At 44.7% G+C, this 17,077-nt stretch overlaps 1 protein-coding gene across 1 annotated transcript in view; it reads right to left on the bottom strand.

Moving 5' to 3' along the window:
* ACVR2B (activin A receptor type 2B) overlaps positions 1-17,077 on the bottom strand; it is a 101,084-nt gene that overhangs the window by 19,544 nt on the left and 64,463 nt on the right. Inside the window, exon 2 of the mRNA XM_082047137.1 lies at positions 217-424. Within this exon, the coding sequence (XP_081903263.1) occupies positions 217-424 (208 nt within the window). The remainder of the gene's footprint in view (positions 1-216; positions 425-17,077) is intronic.

The following is a 17,077-nucleotide window of genomic DNA, read 5'->3' as shown; positions in this document are numbered from 1 at the left end:
TTTTTGCCGGTTCTATTTGGAAAGTCAAGGCAGATAAGTGACAATTCAGAGAGCTACATTAGCAACAGAAGTAATTACAAGGGATGAATGGGCCAATTGACTTGGACTTGCTTTCTTTTCCTTGATACAAAAATCATGAGCCTTTGCGCTTAGAGGAACAATTAAACCTGTATTCAGAAAAAACAGAACAAAACAAAACAAAAACCAGGCTGTTACCTGTCATAACAGTTGAAGTCATCTAACCAGCAGCCTTTCTTCACCAGCTCGATGGAGCCTGAGTTGTTCCTCCAGGAGGCGTAGCAGTGGAGCCGCTTGTCCTTCTCCCCCTCGCAGCGCTCCACGCCGCTCTGGTTGGTCTTCTCCAGCTCCCAGTTGGCGTTGTAGTAAATGCATTCCCTTGTTTCAGCTTCCCCATGGCCTGGGCCTGGAGCAAAATTCAAATCCCAAATACGTTCATGCATAAATCAGAAACAGATCCTAGGAGATGCATCTCCACGTGGCTTTGCTTTAGGTGATGCATACATTTGCCTCCCCTGGAGCAAAGCAGCTCATCAATGTGAGCTTCAGTATAGTATGGAGGGTTATTCTCCCTTTTTTGGTGGGGAACAGAGAGGTCAGGTTTGCCTGGGCTCACAAGAGGAGCTCATGGTGAACTCAAGAGCCCAGCTGAGAACTTCCCAGGTCTCCTCTGGCCAGTGCTTCAGCCACAGGACCCTAACAGGGGGATGTACAAGACAAGGCAACCCAGGAACCATGTTGAGGAAAGGCAACCTCCTGAGGTGCCACTTGCTACTTGCTGGGATGTCACACAGCAGATTTTACCCTTCCTCTCCACCCCTATTTTGGGAAACACCACTAAAAAATAAATGATTTCTTACATGGGTAGGTTATAAGTGAGCATATATAATATTCATCCTGCAGAGGAAGACTGGACCAGTGCCTGTTTCTCACTTAGGTCCCAGTTCAGGCTTACTTGATAAGTCTCCATATGATAAATGCCACGTTTTAGCTGTGGTTGACATGCCGCCTCTCCACCCAAGCAAGACCTTTACCAAAAAGTAACTCTGTTCCCTGAATAAGTCTGCCCACCCCAAATGGATGTTTGGCCACCACAAACCACGAGTCTCCGTAACCTGTAGGTCCTTTACCACTTATAGCCTTGTACCAAAGGACTGAGGAATTCCTCCTGCCCCAAGTGAAACAGTTCCCATGTGGCCACAAACACACAGAACTGAAACACGATTACAGACACATCCATTAAAAATAAGTAAGGGAACACTGAGATCTGCAAGTGATCTGTTTTGTCCCAAGCCTTAGAAATCCTGTCTTCATTTGGAAATATACAGCTTTATGGCATTTTAAGAATTAGTTTAAAGTGAGAAGAATGCAGCAGATACATGACATGTAAGCAAACACTCAGAAAAGGTATCATGAAGCTCATGATTTTGTAAATCCTGAGATGCCCTGCAGCCATCTCTCCTCGGGATCACCCAACCCAAGGTAAGGTCAGACCTGGCCATTATTTCCATAGAATCATAAAACCATTTGGGTTGGAAAAGACCTTTAAGATCATTTATGGATTGCAGTTGTGGAAAACTTAGGTATCCCAATAAAATGTGTTGACAACTGGGTAGAAAACACAAACGGGTCCCGCAGGATGATGAAAGTGCTGCATCTCCCAGAATAGCCAGACCTTTGCAAAACACTGAGCTAAGTTTCTGCCTGGAAAAATCTACAGTACTTTCATGACTCTACCTCTCCAAAGGCCCTACAACCTTCAGTGCTGCAGTTAAGGCAGTTAAGGCCATGTCTGGATGACCTAAATGCAACCCAGACTGTGATTCCCACTCAGCGCAGCAAACTGGCCACTTCTGAGAGGTCTCCACAAGGTGAGGCAACTCAGTCTGCATAAGACACCAAGCAGCGAGTGGCCAAGATTAAATGACTTGTCCCAAGCGAGCAGGATGCTGGGGAAGCCTGACCTGCCTGTCCACAGCCTGCGGCTCCTCAAGCTGCCAGGTCTCCAAGCTGTTACCTGGTGGGAGGATTCGCCTCCAATTTTGCAGTGCACGGAGAGCCTTCGAGAGATGCTGTTTGAGCCAGAGATTGCATTCAAGCTATTCAGCGTAGCCTGATCTGCTGTAGGGAATCAACCTTCTGCTGCCAGCAGGTACCAAGCAAGGAGCGTAGATGACCTGGCATGGAGTGGAACTGCAAGAAGCGTGCAGGAGAAACCATGGTTTCTGCACAAGCTAGGGGTGATGTGTCCAGCCTGCTCCTGATACCAACACCTGGACTCAGTAATGGGTCATTTTCATGGTATGGAGCAAACTCATCCGACTAGGAAGTTTTCTTGACAAGTGGAGAGGTGTTCAATCCTTCAGTAACTCTTTTTTTTTGGAAGAATGTTTAATCTGCATCGTGGGAGAGACTGAAAGGGAGGAGGGGTATGAGAAAGTCATAAAGCCGACTTCAGAAACTGAAAATTATATTCAAAGCACACACGAACAAGAGCTCAATTTCAATAGCACCTGCAGGTTTTATCGGCACTTGCAAAGCTCCATCTGAGTTTTCCCCTGACAAGTTGCTTACTATAATAAAAACAACCTACCAATATCCCTCAACACAGAATAGTGTCAATATTGACACTCCTTGTTAAAGCCTGGATATTTGCTCTCTTGATACTTACACCACGCTTTGTTAGGGCAGATTAAGCATTTTTGCTAAATACTGGTTAAATCAGAAGGGAAGCGAAGGAGCATTGTCTTGTGTGCAGGGAGGCCGGTATCTTTTTCTTTATAAAGGAATGAGTAAATATCTTCACTTCATTGTAATACTTCACATGGCTTCAAGCTGATACCTGATAGCTGATCCTCACTGTCACCTTCTGGTCCAGTCCTTGAAATACATTTTGTCATTATCACTGCCATCATCCCAAACCCAATCTCGCTTTTGCTCTTGACGGGAATTTCCTCTCTCTCCCAACCCCGTCTCCCAGAAAGCAGGAAAGCTTAATGAACCATTTGCTTGGGAAGCAGCCCCAAAATCTAATCCTGGCTCAGCCACTTCTGTCCATAACCTCGAGCAATATTGTGTAGTCTCTGTTTTCTCCACCTGCAACGAGGGCCAACACAATGCACAAAGCTGCGGTGAGATTTGATGTCTCTACTGTGCTTTGAAAAGGGAATGCTAAAAAGATGTACAGCAGGAGCTGTGTCGGCTCTGGGACCAGCAAAGCAAGGCTGCTAAATCCTCTGCTGAGCCCAGGCTCCCTTCCCCCAAGACAGTTGTCTTTTCTGGAACAAGTTTCAGCTGAAGACTAAGATCTGCTTGCAAACACACAAACCCAACTCTGCAAACAGCAACTGCGCCAGGAAAAAGGCCTTTCGCAGTTTTTCCCCTGCTGTCAAAGTTTAGATGAATTGAATAAAAACATGAATAAAGTTTTGGATGACTGAATACATGCATGTTTTCCTTAAAACAGCTCCTAAGGATGCTTGCATTACAGAGACACTTCAAAAACCTGCATGTTTGCTACTTGCTTTCAGATCCTTTTGAAAAGCCCTTTGGTAAGGATCCTCATCCTGCTGGGTGCTCAGGACTGCAAAAAACCCTTTTGTTTGTGCCCAAGATGGTCTCAGTAGGAAGGGCCATGGCTCCAGGACTGGGTGTTAATTTACCTGCTGCTTTAGCTCATCAAGAAACACTCACACCTCGCTCTGTAATGGATCACGCAGAGACCAAAGTTTGCAGCAAACTGCCTTATCTGCATTCACTGTGCTAAAACTCTCCACAGAATGGCAGGAGGGGGAACTGAAACAGGGTTTTGTGTCTTTGACAGGAACGGTGGGGTGGTGGTGACCAGAAGGAGGAAATCTGAGCTCTACTCCTGCATGTGTCCGGGAAGCCATGTAGTTTTTTCTGCCTCTTTTCCCCTTGGACAACAGGTACGGAAGTGCCCATTCCCCTGAGGCCACCAGAGGCCTGTAGGAAACACAGAGCTGGATACTTCTGCCAAGTGACAGAGGTAGGAGAGGCACAGATCAACCACATCCTGCTTCTCATTTCAAGTTGCAAGAAAAACTGAAGGGTATTGCCCCAAAATGAGTGCAAGAAGTGCTTGTCTCCTTCCACCGGACACAGCTCATGCATTAGTGCAACGAGGTTGGGTTGGACTTGAGTGGGCTTCCCTCAACCCACGGCAGCACATCCTGGCTCAAGGGAGGTGTTGAACCAAACCCAAGCAGCTGAGGGAAGGGACAGGATTAATTTTGGACACAAAAAGGCTTTCCTAAAATAAAAGCCTTAGTAGGCCATTGGTGTCGTGGGTGGTGAGCAACTGCATTGTGCATCACTTTTTTAGTATATTCTATTATCATTATCATTGAGATATAAAGCATTTGTTAAGCAAGTGTCTGAAGATCACTGTCAGAACTTGGTTTAATTCAATGGTCCCCCATTCTCCACCTGCCCAGCCATACTCTGCCAGCATAGCATCTCCAGCAGCACCGCCCACTATAAACTCCGGTTCTTTCCATGCAAAAGAGCCTCATGACAGCAGCCGGGCAAAAACAATAAACACTTCAATACCACGATCCACAAATAGCCATTTAAGGAATAAAGTCTGAAGTCCTGTTTGAAATCAAAGTCTGAGGAAGAATTAGGCTTTGCAGGAACAGATGGGTCAGATGGGTTTCTGACATCCCACTGCACACACCCGGTGCTTTGGGGATGCACAGTGTGGCTTTGCCCAACACCTTTGTCCTTGTTTCGGCTGGGATAGAGTTAATTTTCATTCTAGTAGCTGGCACAGTGCTGTGGTTTGGATTTAGTATGAGAAGAATGTTGATAATATACTGCTGGTTCGGTTGTTGCTGGGTAGTCAAGGACTTTTCAGCTTCTCATGATCTGCTGGGTGCACAAGAAGCTGGGAGGGAGCAAAGCCAGGACAGCTGACCCAAAGTGGCCAAAGGGGTATTCCTTACCATATGACACCATGCTCAGTATATTAAACTGGAGTTGGCCAGGGTGGCAAATACTGCTGCTCAGGAGTAGATGGGAAATTGGTGTCACGGGTGGTGAGCAACTGCATTGTGCCTCACTTGTCTTGTATACTCCATTATCATTATTATAATTTTATCTTCCTTTGCTGTCCTATTAAACTGTTCTCATCTCAGCCCACAAGGTTGGTTGTTCTTTTTTTTCTCCCTTTCTTGGTCTCTCCTCCATCCCACTTAAGGCAGAGCAGTGAGCAAGGGGCTGTATGGCCCTAGCTGCCAGCTGGGGTCAAACCACGACAACCTTCCTCGAAGAAAGAACCTTTACACAAAATACTACCAAGCCAAAATAACTCGCAACACATGATGAAGGCAGAGGGGAGCTACCCACCACCAGCCATTTTTGGGGTGGAAATCAACTTCTTGACCTCAGTCCTGAGAAACTATCATTACACTGATTCCCTTGGGTTATTTTTCTGCTCCAGATGCCTGAAGCATCACTAGGATTTTGCCATGCAAGACCCCCAGCACCTATCTGAGGCACGTAATGATGGGAAGAGCAGTCAAAACACCGTGTGACGAGGGAAGACCTCTCTCCTCTACTCAGGAGTTGCAAGGCACAGAGGGAGCTCATTAAAAAGGGTCCTCCTGAACTGAAGGGCTTCAGCCTGCTGAGGCATGGGACCTTGCTGCTGATCTGAGACTAAACTCTGCTCTCCTAATTTGGAGCTGCTGACAGATCACCAAGGCTGTGTCATTATCCAACAGCTGCTAAATTACAGCCAAGATCCAGTGTAGCGACTCCAGGTCTGGGCATTAGCAGTTGCTGGGCTCCTAACTCATAATTAGATACACAGGGAATATCTTCCCCAAGGCTGAAGGCTGCTATAAATCTCAGCTCTTTATCTCTGCCTGTCCCCTTTTTAAAAGCTAAAATGAAAGTATATATGAAAAGATGGAATGTGTCAAAATAGTCTGCATAAACACTGAGTGATTTACCAGACAGTCTGTTTGCCTAACTGTCAAAACCACCGGGCTTTCTACATGAAACTGTGTATGCAACTGAAGTTATTTGCAAACACTTGGTTATGTCCCTATATAGCTATTTGTACATGTAATTTTATAATATAAAATGACAGAGAATGTACACTGAATTGGGGTAATTACCCTCTAATTTGGAGGGTAATTGCATGTAGCAATTAAGCAACTGCGGATGCATTCTTGCATGTGTGATTATGAAAGTCGGGCCCTTTGTTTGAGGTTTGTATTTGTTTTCAAGAGCCATCCCTCAAACCACAGCATGGTTGAGCAGAGCTGGGAAATAAAAGGCTGCCTATCGCTCACCTTGCAGCCCGGCATCTCTGGGATCAGCATCAGCTCCCGCCCGCCCTCCCCATTGCTCAGAGCCTGTGGGATGCTGAACCAGCCACCTCTGAACCCAGGGCTGCATGTTGGCACATCCTTCAGTGGGGGGACCAATATCTAAGCATTCATGGAGCAGACTGGGGGGCACTGGGGTGGAGGGAAAGAGGCGCTGCTGCCTCCCAGTTCACCCTTTCCCAGACACCTGGCCAGAAGTTAGGTGCAGGACTGCAAATTAAATAAAACCAAACAGTTATTGCGAGCGCTTCAGATCCCAAAATCAAGCCAGAGGAAGGCATGCAACTGGGAAAGTCTGGAAAATGTTGCTCTGGAGAGACCACCCCGCTGCATCTCTACAGAGCTGCTAATGAATCTGCAATTAGTAAATGTTGCTCTGGCGCTTATTCCCCAAGTGGAGTGATTTCATTCCTGCTGTACTTAAATAATAGGGTCTAAATACATTTTTAGGCAAAGCATCAAACTAGCGATGACATCTGTGGTTAAGTATGTAACTGTACATGAGGATTTAAAGACTTGTTGCTTGTAGCCCCCATTCTTTCACAAAAGCCCTGAAATGGCAGAGCCCCATATAACAGAAATGAGCCCCATGTAACAGAAATTCCGCCTTTCTCAAGCCAAAACTTCACCCAGACACGGATCAAAGGGCTTGCCCCCTCCAACCATCTGGAGGTAGGGATGGGCACTGCCCCGGCTAATTAAAAAGACATAGTAAAGCACCAACTATTGCAAAATGGTTTGGTTCTTAAGCCAGATCAGGTAAAACTAGGCCAAGAGCCGGCATCAAGAACGGCAACGGTGTAACGCCAAGGGAAGATATTACTTTAAATTTTGTTTTCTGTCAATAGATTTGGCATATCCCACGATAAAAGAGCTTTAAGTTTTCTAGTCAATCAATGGCTGTTAATCTATTATCTCAGCATATATTGCCATGGTAACCTGCAATGATGCCATTGACAACCAGTCTCAAAAGGACAGGAGGCTTTAAGTCATTTTCTTTTAAAATTAAAAAAGGAACTTTAATATTAAGAAATACATCCTCCCTGCTCACCAGGGATGACAACTCAGGGCTTCTATATTCACACCATGACTCACGCTTAACAGCTTCCACGGACATCTGTGTAACAATCCCCCACCCCATATATCTCTTTTTTAACTTGGGCTTATCTCAGTAGAAAATAACAAGGAAATTATTCAAAAGAATTAGAGCTTTATTACAATTTTCCCCTAAACTGCAAGTAAAACCTGTTTTGTAAAACACAGGGAACATGTTTTAAGAGTCATTAGAGCCAGCTTGAGGAAAGGATGCAATAAAGGTTTAATTCTTCTGAATAATTTCCCTGGTATTTTAAGTGGAATAGAGCGGATAGAAGGAGGATCCGGAGAAGAACACGCAGCATCCCAGCTCCTCACAAATCCATAAAACCAGGCAGATTCCTGCTTAGGGAAGACAGAGCTGAGTAAGATGACGGCGTTATTCGATTTAGTGGAATAGTGAGTGTACACACACACACACAGAGCTGATGAGATTAATCTCTTGGACCAAAGGGGAGGATCACTCAGGAAAAGGTTTAGTAAATCATTCTTCTGGCCAGGCAGAGCGATCCAAGGAGGTTTGGCCAGGTCACCGGCTGGCCTGGTGTGCAGCAGGACAGAATCGTTGCCAGCAGTTAATCAATTTCTGGACGCAGTGCATTTTTGACTTGAACTCAGCTGGTCATTTCTATATTTTATTTAAAGAAGAGATCATTTTAGTTATCCATTAGAAAAATCCTATTTTGTAGCATTTCAGTTAAGGACAAAGCCAAAATGTAATTAGATTTCTCCCTTCGCATCACTAACTGTATCTGTCTCCCCAAAAAAAGGTTTTAGTTCTTTAATAAAACCATCAGGGAGATCAATCAAAAGCATTTAATGCCGTGATGCTTCTGCAGTTCATGTTTAAATGCACTTTGGGTCACAAACGAGGCAATTTGGACAGCAGAGCTCAAACCGGATTAGTAATAACATACAAAAAAGGCCCATTTTTTTTTTTTTTTAATTTCAATATAGATACACACTCCTCCACTACACCCGAAGGATAAAAACAAAACCAAGTCAACCTCGATGAACACAAAGTTACACATCCAAAAAGGGCCTCGCCACCGACTGCAGCACAGGGTGGAGAACACATGAAGCTGCCCATCGCCCCGCCAAACCTCCCGAGATGGTGAGCTGCTGTCTATCCATGTGTGACCGTCCCCAAGGATCCCACGGCAAGCAGGAGGGTGACAACTGCTCCGCCACCCACCCTGCTCATTAGGAGACATCTCCTGGCTTCCTTGGCACCCCTGTACCAAGAAAATACTTCATTCCCTATAGGATTTCCATAGAGGAGAGGTTGTTTTTCTCCCCCAGACCACAAGTTTTCAAACAAGCGTATAAGTATTTAGATTATATTTTTTTCCTTAAATTTGAGGTGTGCATTTATAAAAGCATTAAGCAGATCATTTATTTGGCTTGTAACAGCAATGGCTACTCTCTGGCATGAAAAGTGGACCATCACGGGCTAAACACTGGGTAAATAAGCTACCGAGAAGGTTGTCTCAGGCCCAAACTTTGCAGCTTCAGTGACTGAAAATATCAGAGTTTAATGACAAGATAAATATATTTCCAAATACACTCCTAAAAACTCAAATAGAGGGCAGATTTCGACCAGATGCCACAAATCGCTAAAGTAAAATATGCAGCAAATTCTGCAATGACATTTAAAACATAATCATTTGTTCTCTCCCATTCTCCTCAGGAGCCAGCGTGAGGTGTCCAAAGAGCATGGGAGGAGGAAGTGAAATCACGTATGGTCGTAAATATTTCCCCCACACAGCGAAGTTTTGAAAAGCTTTCAAAGCAAGCCTATAAAAGAAATGTCCTTCCAGGCCAAGCGATGAAGATACAGGAGTTGAGAGATTTAAGGAACCATGTGATGATACCTTTCCCAGCTCTTTCACGCCCCTCTGCTCTATCCCACCATCCTCATCCTCCCATGCTGCTGCCACCAGCAGAAATGACTTTCAGAGCTCCTGATTTCTAAGGTTTTCTCCAGGGAGAGACCAATGTGGGTCTAACACACCACAGCCCACCTGGCAAACCATAGAGAGCTTCAGTACCCAAAGAGCAGCACCTCAATTCATAATCTACACGTGGTCCTCTGAGATTTATCAGCAGGGACATTTCAAGTATGCTTTAAAATGTGCTGAGTCTACTAAGATTGGGCCCCAAGTGCTTTTCTATTGATTCTGCTTGACATTTCCAAATACCACAATTCCAAATTTAATTCACTGGTAATTGGAAAAACTGTAATGCATGTAAATGGACAAGAAGACGTTGGAAGTCCAAAAGGTCAAGCATCAGGAAAGCCTGCCCCCAAGAACTAAATGATGTTTGTTTGTTGTCTTGTCACCCTCTTCCACTTGAATAATCAAAGCCTGAAGTTGGGCAGTTTTCTCAGCAGCAAATAAAAAAAGCACTGTCACTCTAAACTGAGGGAGAGGGTTCAAAATCCCTGTTTTAAACTCCATCACCGACCAAAATTCAAATGCACCATGGACGTGACTCACTTAATGAGCAGATTACATGAGCAAGAAAGAAACTCAGGGAAGAATTAATTTGGTAACTCTTTGTAAAATCAAACCTCAGCTCCAGTACGATGATGGACATTTGTTGGCTGATCCCAGCTGGGCTCTCTACTTTATTTATCTGAGAAAACCAAACTTTTGTTTCAGAGGATCCAAGGGCTTCAGAAGAAATGCTGTGGGACCAGGTGGGGGATGCTTGCCCAGCTCTTTACATAAAACCCTGAGCTGCAGCAAAGCCCACGGCTTCCTATAGTACGCTCGAGGGTTCAATGTTTGGATGGGTAATTAAGCCCTTTGGGCAAAAACCATTCTCATCAGAATACCATATGACAAAATTCCCATATTTCCCTACGTTCTAGAGAACAGAATGCATGAATTTTAGCTGCTGGTCCAACCTGCATTCCCCAGGGCATGAGCAACTGCTGATGCTCTGACACCCTGGTGTATTTTAGCTCAAAGAGTAAGAATACAGCCGAAGTACAGCACACAAGAAACTACAAGCACTATTTAATGCCAGTGTTACACTGATAAAGGACAAGCACACGTTATCACATCCAATCAGAGTTTCCTCAGTTCAGCCCATTGCAGTACGTATGATACCTCCTTGAAAAAAGAGACACCTTTTACATTACATCCTGTATCTTCAGATCACTCAAGTTTTGCAGAAGAAGAATCACAGAATCACAGAATGTTAGGGACTGGAAGGGACCTCAAAAGATCATCCAGTCCAACACCTAGATGAGGTTACACAGGAAGGCGTCCAGGCAGGTCTTGAATGCCTCCAGAGTAGGAGACTCCACAACCTCCCTGGGCAGCCTGGGCCAGGCTCTGGCACCCTCACTGAGAAAAAGTTTCTTCTCAAATTTAAGTGGAACCTCTTGTGTTCCAGTTTGTACCCATTACCCCTTGTCCTATCATTGGTTGTCACCGAGAAGAGCCTGGCTCCATCCTCCTGACACTCACCCTTTATATATCTGTAAACATTAATGAGGTCACCCCTCAGTCTCCTCTTCTCCAAGCTCAAGAGACCCAGCTCCCTCAGCCTTTCCACATAAGGAAACCACCAACTTTTAAAACCCTCCTTCCCAGTGTATACTGGTATTTCAAGAGTTAACAAGCTTCAGTCAACACATCTGAACCTCGCATGGAAGAGAAGGGAGGCAGGAAGAAAAGCAACTCTCTAGCCCTTGCAATCACACACTAGCCTTAAGCCCTCCAAAAGGAAGTAAAGGCATTCCTAAAATTCTTCAGAGGATGAGAAGCAAGTTGTCAGCTGAATCAGAAGTCCATTTCTCCCGTCTTTACTCTCTTAATGGCAAATCCCACATGAGCAATTTTAAAAGCCTCTTTTACAATGGTGTTTTCTCCCAAGTGGCTCCAGCACATCTAGGACTTGTCTCATGTTTACAGAAAAGTACCTTTCTCCTTTGGGTCTATTGAAAAAAGCTACCGTCAAGTGACCTGAGGAAGGAATGTAGCACAATCCAATAGCATCATGCAATTTCCAGTGATTGTTTCTGTTACAATAATGAAAGGCACGGAAGAAACGGCTGGATAACTGCAGTGATTCTCTAAAGACAAGTTAGAAAAGAGATGCTGGAGAGAAACTATGTAAAGAGGGGGGAGGGAAATAAAGTCACCTATTAACTTTCATCTTGATTACATGCACTCGCCAGCATCCGGATTCCACTTTGAAATAAAAATGTGCCTAAGCAGATTGTCCCATAAAGTTGAAACTCTGCATGTTTCACAGGCGGGAAGTAATAAAATAATCGCATGCTCTTGGACAGGTCTTCTCCTTCCAGGTGTTTTATAGTTTTCTCAAGTTTTCTCACAAGGAAGAGTAAAACACTTGGGATCACAGCACGCACATGGCATGGAAGGACAAACACTCTCCATCCATATGGGAGCTTTATGGATGACATGAGCACAACAGCTCCACCCCAGAAACTGGGTACATTCCCTCCCAGTTCAACTTTTTATTTAGATGCCCATTGCCATGGTGACCAGGCTCCAATATTACATAAAACAACATAAAGTAGTATTCTAAGATTCAGTACTGTACTCCTAGCTAATTTCCTAAGGTCAGATAGGTGGGAATCTCCACAAGCCCCATCTCTGATGCTGTTGCCATGTATTCAGATGCTGACATATGAAAATAAGGAGCTGGAGGTGCTCTTGTCTGGGCACTTCCAGGGACACAAATATTTAGAGGGATTTATCATTAGAAGTGCAATGAGAACCCAAAGGAAGAGAAGGCTCTGGGGAGACCTTATTACATCCTTTCGGTCTATAAAGGAGGCTCACAAGAAAGATGGCGAAAGGCTTTTTAGCAAGGCCTGTAGCGACAGGCCAAGGAGCAATGACTTTAAACTGGAAGAAGGTAGGTTTAGATTGGACATAAGGAAGCGATTTTTTTATGATGAGTTTGGTGAGACACTGGAAGAGGTTGTCCAGAGAAGCTGCAAGTGCTGCATCATTGCGAGTGTTCAAGGAAAGGCCAGATGAGGCTTTGAGCCACCTGATCTAGTGAAAGATGTCCCTGCCCATGGCAGGAGGGGGTTGACTAGATGATCTTTAAAGCTTCCTACCAACCCAAACCATTCTGTGATTCTTTAATGGAGAGAGTTGGGTCTATGAAAGAAAAAACAGTATATGGTTGTCGGCCTCCACCACACAACTGTTGTGGCAACAAGATGTTTGATCCCTGGTGATTCTGTCCCCACTGTGACGCAGAGCACACAGCGCTGCTCTGCTGCCATGGTCACCATTCTCATTCCACCACAAGGCCACTAACTGCCCCAAGCCACTCCATGACTTGCCATGTCTTCGTTTCCCTGTAGATAAAAAAGACTCAACAGGCATCGATGTTTGAAGCACTATGCAAGATCTAGCTGAATTTCTAAGCAATCATTTTACATAAATACTCCCTCTACTAACCTGTAAACTCAGTGAAGACCCTTCTTGATATGAGAGTAGGTCAGACCTTGACAGAGCAAACCATTTCAAAACTTGAAGATACTTTACATTTCCTTCTCTTCTTTCTCCTCCAGATTTCAGTAGGAGCACAACCAAGGATCAGTTCATCCTTATTTGAACCACCTCACAAAAAATCTTTCGAATACTCCCTTTATAGCCTGCAACATGATCATTTTCAGCTGCAGTCAAACCCTCTCCTTTCTCCTCAAGAGCTTCATTGGCAAGATGCAATAATCACTTGTTTACTTCTTTGTGCATGAGTTGTAAGATGAGAGAGGTGCCTGCAGGAATTTGCACGTAGAGGTCTGGCAGCTACATAGAGATGAGCAAACTGCAACCCTGAACACATCTTCTCACTGCCTCCCCCGGGGGACACGGGCGTGCAAACTACTCCCACCTCTCCAATAAAAGAAAATATAAAGTATGAGACATTACTGTACACTCCTGTTAATCAGCAGGAATAAAAATGGAAGGCATACCACCAATGAACTCCATTTTTTCACCAAATAAAGTAATAAAAAATTCCAAGGCAATGTGACAAGTTTCACCGTGACAGCAGCTGGTTGAGCAATAAAACAACTCAGCTACCCACTAGGTTTGAACACACGGCTCTCGGTGCTCTTCAGCCAACTTTCCTGAACTTTGGTAAGGCGGTGCAGCTATCTGAGAAGAGCAAACAAAGTTTTTGATAACTTTTTGGAGAGTGCAGGACCATCCATCTGCTTCCACACCAACAAGCAGGTGAATGCACCTGCCCAAGGTGAGGCAGCAACAGGGACAGGAAGCTCTCCACCTTTTATATCTTTCTTTTCGAGGTTGGAGCAAAGATAAGACTATAGGAGAGTTTCAGCCCACCACTACATGTACAGGTTTTCCCTGGGTATCATGTCACAGTTCAGACTTTTCAATATAAATACTCTAATAGAGGATTTGCTTTTTTAAAATATAATAACCCCAGTAAAACATAATCTATTATTCTAGTTATACCAGGACCTCTCATGAGCACTAAGAGACAATGAATTGAAACTGGAGAACAATATTGCTGATCAATCTCCCCCACCTCTAAGATTGCCCCTGCTTTGCAAGGATGAGGCAACTGATGAAGAGTGAAACAAGTGATGAACAAGTGTGGAAGGGTTAACGAACCACAGCTGGTGAGATTCAGGTTCAACATGAACCTGGAGAAGACGGTTCCTCAGGCAAAGGGCAGGTGATGTGGGGAACCCCTTCTCAGAAGATGCCCCATAATGTTTTAAGAAGAACCACATGTACTTATTTGTTCTGCTGTTCCTCCTCAAGCACTTTTTGGCCAAGATGCAGTCAGGTCACCAGGCTGGGTGGGCTTTTATTCTGGCCCAGTCTGGTCATTGCCCAGTTCCTATACTAAATGTCTTCAAACTAAAAAAACATAATTTAAAAATACTTCAAATGTCGCACGATGTTACCGACTGTGACTTTGCTCTTGATTGCCATTTCACCTATCCAGACAGCCTGCATTTATTTTCATGTTGGGATTTGAGGAACCAAATCCCTTCGAACAACTGCGCCAAGCCCAGAAGTGCCATTTGGAGCCAACAGCTGCTGGGAGAAGGACACAAACACCTCCCTGCCAGATCCCATCCCTGGTCCCCTTCAAATGAACACTTGCAACCATTTCCCAACGGGCAGAGGGTTTTCATCTGTTCATTGGTATTTTCCAGCTTAACAACTTCTTAATGTTTTATGTAGCAAGGATGCCCCTGCCATTCAACAACACATCATAAGTGGCCTTTACACCAAAACAGAGGAAGCCGCCGTGCCTGTCCGGCTGAATTGTGGAAGAAGATGTGGGCCAAGAGTATCAAAGGGAGTAGAGATTTTCATTCAGGGTAGGCAGCCTAAGCTATCTTGGACAGGTGCCTGATTCTTGAAGCAGCAAAAAATATGCTTAAAATGTCTCAAATTAAGTATCCACAAGCCACTAAAGAGTTTTGAAAAATCTAAGCAGAGAGAAGTCACTGTAGTGCTCAGTCCGAGCTGGTGTCTCACAACCACCTTTGATCTCAGCATAACAAGGAATTCACATGTTGTCTTCCTTGCCCTAAAAGGCACATTTCTAGCATGGGATAATTAATGGGGATTAGTGCTCTCACTGCAAAATCTGAACGATGCTGGTGTTTCTACTAAAAACCAGTTGTAACAGATTGAGTCAAAAGCAAGGGCAGACCTACAAGCCATGCAGCAAGAGCTGCAAGCTTTTCTAGTGGGATAGGGTCTATGTGTTATGCTGCTACAAGCCACACGTCCCTAGCATAGCAAAAATATAACTCCTGTCCCTGTGCCACTGGTTTTTCAGGAGGAGATAATTAAGCTCTTTTAATCTTGGAAGTGAATTCCATCTTTAGGTTGCCATCTCAGCCATACATGGATGCATGTAGAAAGCAAAGCACCACAAGTGAGAACCAGAGCCAAGACTCACACATCCACGGTCCAGGCATCAGAATTGTTTATGAAGTAAAAATAATGTGTATCACTCTATGCACGGTTACATTTTCAAAGGCAAAGAGCGTTAAATTTTTTGTTTTGAAGACAGCCAGTAACGTTTTGCAAGGATCGCTGACTCAAGCCCTCAATCTGGCTGTTTAGCTGATGACTGGAAAACAGCCCTGGCTCTGTTTATTCTTTAGACAAAGTCCAGCTAAAAATGCATCCAGGCTTAAATAATCTGCGTAACAATGACCTCAAAACCCCAAATACAACATTGCATTGCATGCAGGTTTCCCAACAGGATAAAGCATTGTCAGGACTGATAACCAGCTATCCCTTTTTGATGCACACAGTCTACCAACGCAGCATTTTTGTCTTCACACCACCATTACTGCTCTTGGAAGCAATACACTATTTCATTTCCATTTGCATTTCAATATGGCCCTAAGGGCTTAGCATACATCTGGTCTTCACTGCGCTACTCTCTTCCCAAATAGGATATTGCCTAAAAAGGGAGAGACAAAAGATGCGCCGCATCTTGCGCAACCTCACGTATCACTTCTCAGCCGAAAAAACGAGCAGAGCCTTCTGCGTCCCAGCCCAGCAAAGCATCCCGGTTCACTCCACAGCTCCCCATGCCAACACTGCTTCACAAACACCAGCAGATATCATTATCATAGGTGGGGGGAGACGGAGGAGGTGGCACAGCTCCAAACCCAAGGTTATACATCGGGTGAGGAATAAACCACTAGGAATATTTGAGTCATTGAAGATCCCAAACTTTCCCTGTTACTTAAAAAGCAAAAGCTTAACATAAGATACTGTAATGGGTCTGCTGAGCACAGCTTGGGAACTACAGATCTCGCACGCAGGCTTGTGGCTTTGTCTCCATCACCACATTACAACTGCCCCTCTCTCCCCCCCTGCACCGAAGAACCCAGCAGTGGTTTCACTCACATTGCAGAAGACTTCATATATTTGTAAAACATTTATACGGTACTATTATTTAGGATTTGCGAGCTACGCCAAGTAGAAACACATTGTTTTTTCCAGATTGAGAAGTGTTTTTATCCACACACCCAGTGCCTCCTGCCCTGATGCCGGCTCTAACCTCCCCCTTCAAACCCACCGCCCTGGGGCTGGACACAGGCAGAGAGATGATAAATGAGACCAAGTGTTCCGGACCAGCCAAGCAGCTGATTAACCCTCTCTCCTCCTTGGAGAGCTCGGGTTGGTCACATCAATGTTTTTTGGTACCATCCAGGGGACTGGCAGTGGCCACACTGGGCACGGGGAGATGGTCCCTCTTGCCCAGCACAGGGTCAGAAAACTGCAGACAGGAGGATCCTCAGACCCATTTAAATCATCTTAAAATAGGGCAATTCCTCTCAGTCGAGCAGGCAGCACAAGCCTTGCCAAGATCCTTAAGCTTTCAGCCGCTCAACTTTTTACATCAGCCACATGTGTGCTTATTCCCACCCAACCACCCATACATCCCAGCCCACCTCCAGCCTCGGCCACAGAGCTGCATATTTTTATTTTTGCCATAGGTATCTTTAGCAAGGGCCCAGCAACGCAGAGTATAACATGCTAATCTCTCCATCTATAAAATAAACATCTAACTTTTTAAGCAAGGACACA

Source organism: Streptopelia decaocto, assembly GCF_964273445.1.
Source record: "Streptopelia decaocto genome assembly, chromosome: 2".
NCBI classification, from domain to species: domain Eukaryota; kingdom Metazoa; phylum Chordata; class Aves; order Columbiformes; family Columbidae; genus Streptopelia; species Streptopelia decaocto.
Note: the sequence above shows the minus strand (reverse complement) of the source record. Positions and strands in the feature narration are given on the sequence as shown.